Below are 15,699 nucleotides of genomic sequence, written 5' to 3'. Positions count from 1 at the left end.
CCCTCTGGCGCAGCTCCTGTCGCGGCCTTGTCTTTCTCCCCCAGCCCATGTAACATTTCCTGCGCGTGATTGACCCCCTATATACAACAACCATCACACATCAAACCTCAAACATCCCCTCTACCCTCACAAACCCTCAGTTAGAGTCCAACTTTTCGGCTTGTACAAAGGTCCACGCCTCTTCAGGCGTTTCGTAGTAATAGTGTTGGCCCTTGTATGTGACCCACAGTCGCGCTGGCTGCAGCATTCCGAATTTCACTTCTTTCCGGTACAATGCCGCTTTGGCCCGGTTGAAAGCCGCTCTCCGCTTTGCAACCTCCGTGCTCCAGTCCTGGTATATTCAGATCTCTGCATTGTCCCACTTACAGCTCCGCTCCTTCTTGGCCCATCTCAGGACCCACTCTCTGTCCGTGAACCGGTGGAACCTCACCACCATCGCCCTTGGCGGCTCATTTGCCTGGGGCTTCTTCACCAGCACCCGATGTGCCCCGTCCAACTCCAGCGGCCTCGAAGGGGCCTTCGTGCCCATCATCGCCTCGAGCATCGTGCTCGCGTATGCCCCGGCATCAGCCCCCTCCACTCCCTCAGGGAGACCCAGGATTCGCGGATTCTTTCTCCTCGACCTGTTCTCCAGATCTTCGAGTCTTCCCGCCCACCTCTTACGTAGCGCCTCGTTCTGCTCCACTCTCACCGCCAGGCCCACGAGCTCGTCCTCGTTCTGACTGACTCTTTTCTGTACCTCCTGGATCTTAGCTTCGTGGACCTTCTGGGTGATCCTGAGTCCTTCAATTGCCGAAAGCATAGGTGCCAACATCTCCTTGCACATCTCCTCGCGCTGCTCCTCGAAGCAGCGCTTGATGAACTCCTGCAGCTCCCCTTTGTTCCTGGCCGCCGCCATTTTGTTTTCTTTCCCTCGCTTCTCCCGTTGCTCCAGTGCGGCTCCTTTGGCCGTTACACTTCTGGTCCGTTTAAAAAGTCTATGGAAACTCCTGAAAAAGGTCTGAGAGTCAGTTCCAGACGGGAGCTGCCGAATGCGCGACCTACTCCTCCATGACCGCCACCGGAAGCCTCGTCCCTGCTTCTTCAATGGCCTTGGTAGATCTTTTCACAGTTGTTCCCTCTGCTGCCAGAATTCACCTTTGATAGAGTCAAGTCAGATTGCAGCTTTAAGCTTGCCCTTCCCCCGCCTGCATGCTGGAAGAGGCTTTTGTCTAAACCTGCAGCCAAAGCCAAATCTTTTACTATTTCTGCCGGGTCTGGTAGCCAAAAGACATAACATTCCTGGGGGACACTGTCAGGGGAATGCTGCAGTCTTCTTGCCACACCGGGGAATGTCAAACAAATGCCGTGGGGGCCCTGTAAAGAGCCCAAAAGTCTGTTCCAAGCGGGAGCTACCGAATATGCGACCTAGCTCTGCATAGCCGCACCCGGAAGTCCTCTTTGGGAATTTTTGTTATTTTGAGGGGCTAGTGCACATTATAAAATGCCACACATACCAATTGTGCAGAGGCAGCAAATGTAGCACTGGTGGGATCTGAGTGGAAATAACTTGCAGCATTAGTTGATGATCTTTGTTTCTCATTGTTGAAGCTTCTGTAACAATAGCAATACTGTTGAGAGTCTGCTCCATCATCCCAACAGCAGACACCTGGAGCAGGAATTACTGCCCATTATTTCTGGCTCCTACTCTTTATTTTAAACCCAAGGGCAACAAATGCTCGCGTAGCCAGCGATGCCCACATTCCATCAATGCATTTTAAAAACAGGGTAACTGTTCTCTTCTGTTTCCCCAGATTTCTCAGGTTCAGCAGGTTCCAGGGTGGTGATTGTCACTGCAAACACCTGGAGTGGAGAGGAGTCCTACCTGAAAGCATTACAAAGCAATGTGGACCTGTTCAGGACAATCATTCCCAATGTGGTGCGATATAGTCCCAACTGTGTACTGATCATTGCCTCGCAGCCAGGTACATAGCTCGCCAGTGTAATACAGAGTATTTACTGGGAAGTATAACATGGATTTATTAGACAGTGGGAAGGATTTTACAGTTAGTACTGGTTGCAGGGGTGCCAGTTACATAGGACTTTTGAGTAGGGATTCTGGTCACAAGTAGCAAAACAGCAAAGCATTCCTCGTAATTCTAAGTCCTATGGAAGGTTAAAGTAAAGGGTAATAATAATCTTTATTAGTGTCATTATATGTAGACTTACATTAACACTGCAATGAAGTTACTGTGAAAATCCCCTAGTCGCCACATTCCGGCACCTGTTCGAATACACAGAGGGAGAATTCAGAATGTCAAAATTACCTAACAGCACATCTTTCGGAACTAGTTGAAGGAAACCGGAGCATCGGAGGAAACCCACGCAGACACAGGTTAAACGTGCAGACTCCCCACGGACAGTGATCCAGGCCGGGAATCGAACCTGGGACCCTGGCACTGTGAAGCAACAGTGCTAACCACTGTGCTGCCATGCTGCCCAAGGTGTGTAAAGACTGTTTATTAGTTCTAGAGATTTGGTGGTTACTTTGGAAATCTCCATTTTAGGAGTACAAATTACAGATGTCTTATAAAGGGCATGTAACAAACAGTTTGCTGGTCACAGAGGATCCTAGGGGGCACAGGTTAAATGCCAGTGGCACAGTGGCTAGCACAGGGACCCGGGTTCAATTCCAGCCTTGGAGTTGCACTTTCTCCCTGTGTCTGCGTGGATTTCCCCTGGGTGCTCCTGTTTCCTCCCACTGTCCAAAGGTGTGCAGGTTAGGTGGATTGGCCATGTTTTTTTAAAATAAATTTAGAGTACAAATTATTATTTTTATTCCAATTCAGGGGCAATTTAGCGTGGCCAATCCACATACCCTGCACATATTTTTTGGGTTGTTGGGGTGAGACCCACGCAGACACGGGGAGAATGTGCAAACTCAACATAGACAATGACCCAGGGCCAGGATTGAACCCGGGTCCTCGGCACCGTGAGGCAGCAGTACTAACTACTGTGCTGCCATGCCGCCCTAGGATTGGCCATGTTAAATTGCTTCTTAGTGTCCAAAGATGTGCAGGTTAGGTGGGGTTACGGGGATGGGTAGGCTGTGTGGGCCTATGTAGGGTGGTCCTTCGGAGGGTAGGTGCGGGCTCCATGGGCTGAATGGTATCTCTGCACTGGATTCTATGGGGAAAGTTGCAGTATCACATTATGCCTCAGTGTTTGATGTTTGCTGTTTGATCTACTAGTTGATGTGATGACATATGTGGGCTGGAAGCTGAGTGGGTTTCCTTCACACCGTGTGATTGGGACTGGCTGTAACTTGAACTCCCAACGCTTCCAGTCCATCCTGGGAAAATTCTCAAAAACATCTGGAAAGGAGGCCTGGATCATTGGCGAGCAAGGGGACAATGAAGGTATGCAATTAGAATGTTACCTAGATTGATAGTATATACCCATCTTGAGTTTATAATGGTCTTGAAGAGAATGGCCGATGATCTCAATATTAGTCTTGTCAATCATGGAAAAAAAATTCCAGAAAGCTTAATTTAATTTTGTCTCCCTGTGAACAATGCTCAGAAGTCCCCTTTAGAATTTAGTTCCAGACAATGACTCTTCCTCCTCTATTTTTTTTTTTTAATATTTTATTTTTCCTCCTCTCTTTTCAAGTGTCAAACCATCCATGTGAAAATTCAGAGGGATAGGAATTGCTCTGATTTTTCTGCCTTCTTGAGTATGTGGTCTTCATGTTTGTTGAAGTAATAAAGAACTTTTTTTATACATTAGGATATCTGATTTATTACTAGGCAAAATAATGATAGCTGGTTCAAAAGTGATCAATAATCCTCAGCACTGTGCAAACATTTTCAAAACTTTTTTTCAGTGACTGTGTGGCGGGGCTCTGGGATGGGCGGTATGCAAAGTAACAACCCAGATATAATCGCAGACCACGACAGACACGAGCAGCTGGCATACAGGTAGGAAGATTCAGCAACTTGGAAGCTTTGGAGGAATTCTAACCATTACAGGGAATTATTTCCGTTTCTCCCGGGATTCCTGACTCCAATTTTATTCCCTCTTCTCCATGGCAGAATACTTTCACAAGTTATGTGCTTATTCTCCATTTGTGAGATTAGCCATTGTGAGTTGTAACAAAGGCTTCACAGCTGAACCTGACATTGACCTGAGGCTTTGACTGCTGAGCATTTAGTCAGTGTGGACGTAAGTCTCCTATCTGGGACTAAATCCTATGGCAGGGCAGGGACTCGGAGTGTTTCCCGTTGCGGAGAGTGATGGAAAACATACCATATCTTCTGTCCTAGGTATAATTATTTAGGCATCTGGGGGTTTTGCACCATCTTTTGTGGTGGGGCGGACATCACTGACTCACCGCTGAAGAAAGAAGATGGACCTCCTCGATAACGCTAAAGCTGGAAGATCCAGCTGATACCCCTCCCCACTGCCTTGGTGTTCCAAACTCCAAGGTCAAGGCAGCCTCCAACTCGAACTCCAGAGGCAGCCCTAGGACTCCTTCAGGTAAGTCCTGACTCCTGAAAGCCACGTTGGTTTAGACGCGTTCTAGTCCGAGGTGTTTTTCAGCTGATGTCACGGAGAATCGGGCGTAGGGGTAAGGTTCCCGTCGGGTTTCACACCGGCCTTCATTGGGATTCCCAATCTGCCATGGCAGGCAACATTGGAAGATCCCGCTGTAATTTAACGCCAAGATGAAACCGATTTTTGGATCTCCTGCTGAACTCTGTCCCCACACGCCCACCATTAATCCTGCTGCTGGCAGCTTGGGTGAACTCCACCCTGTGAGTGGGAACCCGAGTAACCTTTTTCCTCTGTCAGCTCTGGGAGGGGAAAGGTAGATTTCCCTTTTAATATAGCGCCTTTCATGCCTCCAGAACATCTCAAAACATTTTACAATCAATGCCGTACATTTGAAGTGTAATCATGGTTGTAATGTAGAAAACTAAGGCTGCTTTTAGTTTTTAGACTGCCGCCCTTATTGAAAACGGCTAACTCGGCAGACAAGCCGTTAAGCCTTGAAACTTTTGGTTGGGCTGTTCAGTTTCACCAACTGCAACTTCCTGCCGAGGTTTAACAGTTTTCAGCATAGTCCGGAAAGTATCCTTTTAGCAGTTTGGAAAAAACAATTTTCCAGTGATTACAGATTCAAACCCATTGTTGTTTTATGTTTCAGGGTTTTTAAAGGGTTAAAGGAGAAAGGTCAGAGGTCATGGTCGGTTGGCCTGTCTGTGGCTGATTTAACTGAGACTATCCTGAGAAATCTGGGACGTTTACATTCCGTCTCTACCCTGGTGAAGGTGAGTGGCAGCAGAATGACCAGGTCTGGAAGAATGCAGCATTCCCTCGGACCTGAAGGTGATGGTGGATGGGCGGCAGGATTTGCTCTGACTGACTGCCAGCCATGGTCTCTGCACACCCAGGTGGCCCTGGAGAGCAACCTTGCAGTGTTTGAAAGGCCCGAGGCCCTTTGTGACTGGTGAACCCTACAGGACATTGACTGCATATTCGATTGTGAAAATGAAACAATTATTGCGTTTTATTTTACATTTCTAGTTTCATTAGACCAGTTGTATGAGTGTTTTGTTGTGGTTAAGGCGCCCTCCTCAGATGGAGGGGTTCTGAGTTTGGAGTCCCAGTGTAACCCTTTTTGGTGCAACCAAAATGGCCCTGAAGGATTATCTATGGGCATGGTTCCACTGGATTAGACCGCCATGGTATTTCACTCGTGTGTATTCTTCACGAAGGAGTCTCCCTTGCGTGTCGGCAGGTAGGGTATCACAGTGAAGGCCAATCTTAATCTTGGGGCAAAAGCAACAACCAAAAGCAAAACCAGCCTGATTGTAATGTAATGGGGCAGCATGTGGCGCAGTGGTTAGCACTGGGACTGCGGCGCTGAGGACCCGGGTTCGAATCCCGGCCCAGGGTCACTGTCCGTGTGGAGTTTACATATTCTCCCCATGTCTGCATGGGTTTCACCCCCTCAACCCAAAGATGTGCTGGTTAGGTGGATTGGCCACGCTAAATTGCCTCTTAATTGGGGGGGGGGGGGGGGGGGGAATTGGCTACTCTAAATTTTAAAAAGAGAAGAAATGTAATGTAATTACATGCCAGAAAATACCCCCAGAACAGGTATAAACATATGAAAAGGGACGTGAAGTAATAATGGCTGACTGTTTTCAATAAGTAAGCAATGGGGAGAAATAGTTCAAACAAATAGAATGTGGAGATTCATCGCAAGAAGAGTGGAGTAATAAAATACTGGGGCTTCATGTTGCTCATATAAATACTGTGAGAAACTTTGATCAGCATATTTAGAAGGGGGCAGGCGACAGGGCCAGCGAATCACACGCATGTGTTTTAGGGTTGTGAAAAGATTCTGGGCGGGAGTGTTCGCGGTCTTAGCCAGGATAGTGGAGGAGGAGGCATGGACCCTTTGGTGGCGATTTGCGTTTCAGAGAAGCCGGAGCTCATGGAGAGGAGGAAGGCTGATGTTGTGGCCTTCGCCTCTCTGATTGCACAGGGGTAGTGGTTTGGTTGGGTGACCCATCCGACTTCCTGCGGTTAGAGAAGATAAAGTCATCTGTACAGACTGTATAGTTGATTGCTGGGAAGTATACTTCCCACGGTGTTTATTTGCTGTAACCTGTTTTGATACATGTTTGTCATAAAATACCTTATTTTTAAAAAAGGAAGGGGACGGGCGACACAGTGGTTCACACTGCTGCCCCATGGTGCTGAGGACCCAGGTTCGATCCTGGCCCCGGGTCACTACCGTGTGGAGTTTGCACATTCTCCCCGCGTCTGCATGCATCTCATCCCACAACCCAAAGATGTGCAGGATGGGTGGATTAACCATGCTAAACCATGCTAATCTTAAATTACCCCTTAATTGGAAAAAAAAATTTAATCAGTTATATTTAGAAGGGGACATAGATGTGTTGGAAAGAGTATGGAGGAGAGCAACAAGAATGATTCAAAGCATTAAAGGAATGAACTATAAAACCATGATTAAGAGCATTTTGAGCTGCATGATCTAATAAGATGTTGATTCAGGAGGGTTGCAACATGGCACGTGAAATATTATTTGAAATGGAGAGGGTCAGTCAAGAATGGTGTTCAAGCCAGACCTGTCTAGCTAGAGACACAAGCCCCCACCCTCAAAAAGGCTCTTGAGACTAGATCAATTAAAAATTCAAAACTGAGATATAAATCCTTGTTACACAAGGGTAGTTGAGGGTTATGGAATCAAGGCAGTTAGATTGAGTCAAGATACAGATTAGCATTGATCTAATACTAAGGCAGAAGGCTGATGGGCTGGCCTGCTCCTATGTTCCATTCTTCAGAAGAACTTTACTTTGAATGATGAATATTTGGAATGATGCACCATGTGCGGTGATGTCAAAGATATTTAAGGACATACGAAATGCAGTCAGATGCTGGGCTCGCGGGCCTAGTGTATGAGAACACCAGTTGGCTGAATGGCTTTCTCAGTCTTCTCTCTTCTCGTGTACAATGTTTAGTTAGTTTATCCTGTCGAATAAACAAGGGCGCAACAGGAAACTGATTGTATTCTGGTTCGGAAATTGGACTTGTTTGAATGAGTAATTCCGTCATCGACCGGTGAACTGGCTTCAGGCTGATTTAGTTGTAGAGTCTGGGAGTCTTGGACTACAGAGTATGTGAGCACAGGAAAGGTAGAAAGATCGCTTCTCGGCCTTTTTGGCTAAGATCAAGTGTAGTATCTGCTCTGCCTTTTGGCTCAGATCTGGTATGTCTCTGTTGTGGGCACCATGAATTGGATTCAATTTGAATTGGAATTTATTTTTGGAGTGGGCGGGGAGCTGGATTAGGGGTTCGCCCCTAACCACACTCTGAGCTCTGGCTTTGTAACTCAGAAAAAGTAATTAAAAAAAAGAAAGGTAGAAAGGAAACTCTGGCCGGGATTCTCTGAAATCCCGGCTAAGTGTTGACGCCGGCGTAAACACCAGTGTGTTTCACGCTGGCGACAACGGGCCTCTTGGCCCAGCAATTCAGCAGCCCTCAGAGGCCAGCACGGCGCAGGAGTGCTCCATGCAGCTCCTACGTTGATACGCGACTCTGCACTGCCGGCGCGGGTCCACGCGGCTGCCGTTTCCGCGCCGGCGCATGCGCGTGGTGGCCATTTCCACGCCAGCGCCGCGCAACATGGTGGAGCCCTACAGCAGGCCGACGCGGAAGGAGGTAGGCCCCCTCCAGATCGCAGGCGCCCACTGATCGGTTGCCCCTGATCGTGGGCCTGGACATCGTGGAGGGTCCCCCTCCCCCAGGAATCTGATCACCCCACCCCTCCACCAGGACGGCCACCACAGCCGCGTGTCCGAGTCTCGCCGGGTGGTATCAGGTTGGAACCATGCCGGCCGAACTTGGCGGGGATTCGGCCGGTCGACCCCAGAAAATCGCTGCGGGGGGCCTCTTTCAACGGCCCCCGACCAGCGGCGCGACTGGCGCTGACCGGAGAATCACGTCCTGACGTCGGTGCGGCATGGTGGGAATTTACCGTGTCACCAACGATTCTCCGACCCAGCTCGGGCTCGGAGAAACCCAGCCTCTGTCATTGTTTAGCCTGCCCTTTCTCTTGGTCTGGCATTGTCCTTGATTCTTTGAGAACTAACCCAAGTTATATTCTCCCCCACAGGACTGGTACGGAATCAGTGGTGAGGTATTTCTCAGCCTGCCATGCATGCTGACCATGACTGGAGTGGTGAATGTAACCACACCAAGGCTATCGGGGGACGAGGAAGTAAAGCTGCGGAGCAGTGCAGTGACCCTCCAAAACATTCTTCAGCAGCTAAAGATTTAAGCTACTGATTTAAACAAGCATAAGTGATAGATGGCAAAGCTGAGGAACCTCCATCAACTTCAGTGTTTAACAGTACCCTGCTCCTATCCAGAAAGCCCAGACCCTGTGACTGGCAGCTGCATGCCCTTGATATACATGTCATTGTGTAACCATCACTATCCTTTACTTAGCTGAACTTCGCTCAGTTAGTAGCACTTTCTGTTCAGATGCATGTTAAAAGATCCTGTCGATCAAGCTTCCCGTGGAAGGAAGTTTCCCAGCCTTTTGTCAACATTCATCTCTTTCAGTGCTGTCAAACAGCACAAATTAACTGGTAAATTTTGAAGTCCAAAATGACTGCCGATGTGACAATTACCAAGGCCATTCGCTAATTCAATGAAGGTGAAGTGTAAATGTGGGGTTCTTTTCCACCCCACAGCCATGTGCCCTGTAGATCACTGTTCTCAAAATGTGACTGAGTTCTTCAAGTGGACCTCAGACGAGTTCAAAATGAAAGTCACTGACATGGAATACCAAAACTGAGATTGCACAAGGCTTAATACTCACCCCACCACCCCCATGACAACTCAACTTGGCCAACTCATACATGCATGTGTCGTCATAAACACGAGCAACTACAATTTAGTTTAAAAGCAAGATTTATCTTACTGTTGATTTTGTTTGATTAATATAGATTTAAGAAGTACTTGATTTTATAATGCATTAGACGGTTTAGAATAAATATTTCGTGGTATTAATATTTGTGATATGAAAATGTTTATACTTTGTTTCTGGCATGAATTAATTTACTTATGATATTTAATTAAAAATGGACACATTTATTACATTTAATTGTGAAAAGCAGAGAACTGTTTGTAAATCCAATGTGAATATATGTAATAGCTGTGTAGGTTGTATTGTTGGGCCAATGGTTGAAGTCTTCAAAGTGCAGCGACATGAGCAAATGGGAAGCATTTCCGAGAACCATAAAAACATTTGAGTTGATCAGAAATCCATTTCCAAACATGGGCCACCTTTAAGAAGTCAAAGAAGTGGACAATCTTGTGGAGATTGCATCGGACAGGTTACTGAAGCTGGTATTAGATGAGAAATGTTTGGACTTCTTGCTCCACGTCTGGTCTGAAAATCCTGCACTTACTGACACACCACAAAAACACGTCTTGCCGTAACATAAAACTGAGAGATCGCATTTTCAATGCTTGTGGGGCTGAAGATGAAGGCAAACCCACTGGAGCTGGAGAGGAGACTGAGCCAGAAATAATCCATTGGAGTCTCTTCAAAAATTGTGCCATTCTTCCCATTCATTTTGATGAGTATTTTTGCAGTGTCAAGCAAAAGGAAGGTTAGGACCGTTGGGTGACCCACTGGGTTTATTGCTCCACCTAAGTGTTCAACGGATGAACGAGTTTGAGAACCACTGCTGTAGACACACTTCACAATGCGCCATTTTATCACACTAGCTGTGTGTAACCTGTATTCTCCCTCTTGTGTACCCGAACAGGTGCCGGAGTGTGGGGACTAGGGGATTTTCACTAACTTTATTGCAGTGTTAATGTAAGCCTACTTGTGACACTAATAAAAATTATTATTATTATTATATGTCTGGCCAACTCAACAACAAAAGGTAACGCATGGAACTGATGGTGTTGGAGATAAAGCATCTTTAATGACAGCTATTATCGCATATCTGGAACAGTGGTCTGGCTCAGGGGCAGCCCTTGATGATTCATATTATTGTAGGTCTTGTTAACGACACTTCCACTTAAATCTTTATATTCATGTTGAGGGTTTTTTGGGGGTTGGTGGGAGGAGGAATTGTTGGCCAGGGGATTGACATTGTATTTGTTACCGTTGATTAATGGTGGGTGTAAATTAAATGAAAAAGGAGGAGAATAAAAATATTTGTATATTTAAAAAAATCTTCATATTCTTGGCCTGTGACTGGCTGTCATCTCAGTGCTGCCTTCGAATGCTTCAGTTTCATTTGCACATGGCCTGCGCACCAGCAATACAGTAATATTGGCATGATCTGTGATCCACTGTCCCTACTGCTGGCCAGGATTTGAATGAGGGGGTTGATCAGGAAGTGTTGCTACAAGAATAGTGAAGATAGCTGTGCTGTCTCTAGTCTCCAGTCACATCATATTTAAATAATTTATTGACACTTTAGGCCACCCCCACACCCCTTCCACCAATACAGGAGGCCAAAATATGATGTCCCATGCACTTGCAAGCAATCTTCCCCTGCCATTACCAAAGGGGCAGTAGTAGATATCGACTATTGTTTCTATACAGATGTTGTCTGACCTGAGTATTTCCAGCATTCTCTGTTCTTATTTTAGTATCAATTATGAATTAAGTATTACATTTCATATTGTGTTTGAGCCTCATATAAATAAATTTATAATTTATAGCATTTGGAAGTAAAATTCAAACATTCAAATAATGCTTTGACTTCAAAGTGGTTGATTTCCATATTTTCCATGCTCTCACTCTGAGCAGTTTTCTCCAACTATCTTCCAAAATGTAACACAAACTCATCAAATTCTGGATTACTCTTCGACCCCTGTTGCTCCACTCCACCAATGGGAGTCATTTGCTGTTATTGGGATTTGGAGGTGGGAGGGGGAATTAAACTAAAAGCTCTGAGAAGATTTCACTCATAGGATCTACAATGCAGAAGGAGGCCATTCGGCCCATCGTGTCTGCACGAACTCTTGGAAAGAGCACCCTACCCAAGCCTACACCTCCATCCTATCTGAGTAACCCCACTTAACCTTTTTGGACACTAAGGGCAATTTAGCATGACAATCTACCTAACCTGCACATCTTTGGACCGTGGGAGGAAACCAGAACACCCGGAGCAAACCCAAGCAGACACGGGGGCAGCGTGCAGACTCCGCAGAGACAGTGACCCAAGCCAGGAATCAAACCGTTTTGGACGCCAGTCAGCGGACATCGCGCCGTTTCCGGAGAATTTCGCCCCTGTGTTAGGCGCAATTTCAGTTTCTGGGGCGAAATTCTCCGGAAACGGCGCGATGTCCGCTGACTGGCACCCAAAACGGCGCAAATCAGTCGGGCATCGCGCCACCCCAAAGGTGCAAAGCCCCAACCTTAAGGGGCTAGGCCGGTGCCGGACGAATTTCCGCCCCTCCAGCTGGCAGAAAAGGCCTTTGGTGCCCCGCCAGCTGGCGGGAAATGACATCTCCGGGCGGCGCATGCGCGGGAGCGTCAGCGGCCGCTGACGACATTCCCGCGCATGCGCAGTGGAGGGAGTCTCTTCCGCCGCCGCCATGGTGGAGACCGTGGCGAAGGCGGAAGGGAAAGAGGGCCCCCACGGCACAGGCCCACCCGCGGATCGGTGGGCCCCGATCGCGGCCAGGCCACCGTGGGGGCACCCCCGGGGCCAGATCGTCCCGCGCCCCCCCCCCCCCCCCCCAGGACCCCGGAGCCCGCCCGCGCCGCCTTGTCCCGCCGGTAAAGTAGGTGGTTTAATCTACGCCGGCGGGACAGGCATTTTAGCGGCGGGACTTCGGCCCATCCGGGCCGGAGAATCGCGGGGGGGGGGGCCCGCCAACCGGCACGGCGCGATTCCCGCCCCCGCCGAATATCCGGTGGTGGAGAATTTGGCAACCGGCAGGGGCGGGATTCACGCCAGACCCCGGCGATTCTCCGACCCGGCGGGGGGTCGGAGAATCTCGCCCCAAGTGTGAGGAATAATATTTTGGGGGAATATAAACCAAGGGATTGGAATGTACATGTAAAGATGCTGAACAGTATTTCAAGAAAGTGAAGGTGCAATTTGTTAAAGTATTTAAAAGGTCAGTTGCATTTTAGGTTTTATAATGAAAGACAGAATGAACTACCAAATTTTGGATAGGTCACAGTATTGTGTGCAGTTTTGATTGCCCCCTTATTGAAAGTACATTAGTGTAATTAAGAGCACACTTTGTAGATTTGATCCAGAGATAAAACATTAGTTTTTAAAAAGTATTTTTAATCCAAATGGTTCAACGTTTTTACAATTTACAACAGTCACAAAACTCACCACATTAAACTCCCCATCCACCCGTACCTCCCTTCTCCCTCCCTCCCTCTTAAAGGCCTTGACATCGATCATTATAAAGTGCTTCGAGAGGTTGGTCATGATCAACTCCATTCTCCTAGAATGCCTTGATCCACTGCAATTCGCATACCCCCACAATCGGTCCACAGCAGACACCATCTCCCTGGCCCTACATTCAACCCTGGAGCATCTTGACAACAAGGACTCCCTAATTCGTTGATTACAGCTCCACCTTCAACACCATAATCCCATCCAAGCTTATATCAAACTCCAAAACCTAGGACGACAACTCCCTCTGCAACTGGATCCTCGACTTCCTGACCCATAGACTACAATCAGTAAGGATAAACAACAACACCTCCACGATAGTCCTCAATACCGGGGCTACACAAGGCTGCGTACTTATTATACTCTCTATACATACACAACTAAAATTTGGCTCCAACTCCACCTCCAAGTTTGCTGATGACATGTCCGTAGTGAGCTGGGTCTCGAACAATGAATAGTCAGAGTACAGGAGAGAGATAGAGAACTATTGGCATTATATAACCACACAAATCTCTCCTTCAAAGTCAGCAAAACTAAAGAGTTGGTCATTGACTTTAGGAAGCAAAGTATCGTACACAACCCTGTCTGCATCAATGGTGCTGGGATATAGATAGTTGACAGCTTCAAATTCCTAGATGTGCACCTAGAACGCATCCTGTCTGGCTGCATCACAGCCTGGTATGGCAACTGCTTGGCCCAAGACCGTAAGAAATTACAGAGAGTCGTGAACACAGCCCAGTCCATCATGCAAACCCACCTCCCATCCATTGACTCTGTCGATAGCTCCCCCTGCCTTGGGAAAGGCAGCAGCATAATTAAAGACCCTCCCACCCAGGTTATTCTCTCTTCCATCAGGCAGAAGATATAAAAGTCTGAACACACTAATAGGTTCAAAAAACAGCTTCTGCTGTTACCAGACTGCTGAATGACCCTCTTATGGACTGAACTGATCTCTTCACTTCAGTAGTACTGCACTCCGTATGCTCACCTAGAGCTCTGTGCCTATGTATTTACATTATGTTTTTATGTATGCCTATGTTATTTTTCACGTATGGAATGATCTGTCTGGACTATGCAGAACAATACTTTTCACTACCTCGGTACATGTGGCAAAACAAATTCTTCTCCCCCACCCTTCCCTCAACAGTAAATAGTAACCAACTCTCGAAAATGCAAAATGAACAACCCCCAACTATTGTAGAACATGTCACTCACTCCCCTGAGAGCAAATGTCACCTTTTCCAGGGCTAGAATCTCGAGACGGTTTCCCCGCCATGCCGAGGCAGACGGTGGAGAAGCTGACCTACGCCCCACCAAGACCCACCTGCGAGCAATCAGCGAGGCGAAGACTAAGATAGCTGCCCCCACACCCTTGCAACTCCGGCCGGCTCAACAGCCCGAACATGGCTTCCAGGGGACCATGCTCCACGTCCACATGCAAAACCTCGGAGATGGTGCTGAAAACCATCCTCCAAAACCTTTCCAACTTTGAGCAGGACCAAAACCTATGTACATGGTTCCACATCGCTCACAGACACCCTCAACCCCTTCAAACAGCCGGCTCATCTTTGATTTTGTCAGGTGCACCCTATACACCACCCTCAGCTGTATCAGCCCCAGCCTCACACACAGTCAAGGCATTCACCCTCCACAGCACCTCGTACCATAACCCCCCTCCAGCACCACCCCCAGCTCATCCTCCCATTTAGCAATAATCCCCTCCATGGACAAAATATCCTCCTCCAAAATCCTCCCATGAATCACCAAGGCAACCCCCCTCTCCAACCCCCCCCCCCCCCCCCCCCACCCCCAGCAAAGAGGAAGCGGGCGCTATCGGGAAGGTCGGGAAGACCTTCCCTGCAAAATCCCACACCAGCGGACACTGGAAACTCTCCCTCCGCGCTCAGCTCCTCCAAGCTCGCAAACTGCCCTCCCAAAAACAGGTCCTTCATCTCCCTAATCCCCTTCCCCTCCCATCCCCGGAACCTCGCATCCATCCTCCTCGGCTCAAACCCGTGATTTCCCCTGATCGGCATGCCCCCAACTCCACTCCCAACCTGCTGAAATGGCCTCCAAATCATCAGCGTGGCCACCATCATTGGACATCCCTGGGGCCATCAGGAGCAGTGCCGTTACCAGCGCCCTCAACCCAGAACCCCCAACATGAGCCCCCCTCCATTCTCACCCACAAAGCCCCCACCTCCCTATTCCATCTCTGCAGTCACCACCCAGTAACAATACATCAAATTCAGGGGGCCGAGCCCCATCTGGCTGCTGTCCCCGCTGCAGGATCACCTCCCTTATCCTGGCCAACTTCCCGCCCAGGCAAACAAAGAGATTAGTCTATCCACCCCACTTGAAAAATGCCTTGAGCAAAAAGACCGGCAGGCACTGAAAGCTGAGTATGGCAGAGGTTGGGAAAGCAGTATAAATATTGTAAAGCCCTTTCAGGTTGAACAGCAGTGATTAACTGGCTAGCAGTATACTGTTCAAGATGGAAGGTATGTGGTAGTATGCATTAGGGGTCATGTGGGACTGTGAAGCCGTGATGTCATTGGCTGACAGATCCCGGGTCCTGGTTGGCTGTTGATCTCTAGCTCCGCCCTGAAGGCGGAGTATAAGAACCAGGAATTCTCCCCGCAGCTCCAGTCTGTTGCTGATCTGCGGGGAACGAGTCACGCTTAATAAAGCCTCATCGACTTCACCTCTATTCGTCTCTCGGGATTCTTTG

General features: G+C 48.1%; 1 protein-coding gene and 1 pseudogene across 1 annotated transcript in view; both read left to right on the top strand.

Annotated features, from left to right (window-relative positions):
- The window catches only part of uevld (UEV and lactate/malate dehyrogenase domains), a 57,290-nt gene extending 46,842 nt beyond the window's left edge, over positions 1-10,448 (top strand). The window contains exons 8-12 of the mRNA XM_072518997.1: positions 1,794-1,964; positions 3,231-3,398; positions 3,866-3,959; positions 5,189-5,312; positions 8,690-10,448. Of these exons, the coding sequence (XP_072375098.1) occupies positions 1,794-1,964; positions 3,231-3,398; positions 3,866-3,959; positions 5,189-5,312; positions 8,690-8,854 (722 nt within the window). The 3' untranslated portion in view covers positions 8,855-10,448. The remainder of the gene's footprint in view (positions 1-1,793; positions 1,965-3,230; positions 3,399-3,865; positions 3,960-5,188; positions 5,313-8,689) is intronic.
- On the top strand, positions 7,718-7,918 carry LOC140384976 (U2 spliceosomal RNA; annotated as a pseudogene).
- Positions 10,449-15,699: the final 5,251 nt, after the last annotated feature.

Source organism: Scyliorhinus torazame, chromosome 10 (assembly GCF_047496885.1).
Source record: "Scyliorhinus torazame isolate Kashiwa2021f chromosome 10, sScyTor2.1, whole genome shotgun sequence".
In the NCBI taxonomy this organism is placed as follows: Eukaryota; Metazoa; Chordata; class Chondrichthyes; order Carcharhiniformes; family Scyliorhinidae; genus Scyliorhinus; species Scyliorhinus torazame.
This window is presented reverse-complemented; position numbering and strand designations above follow the sequence as displayed.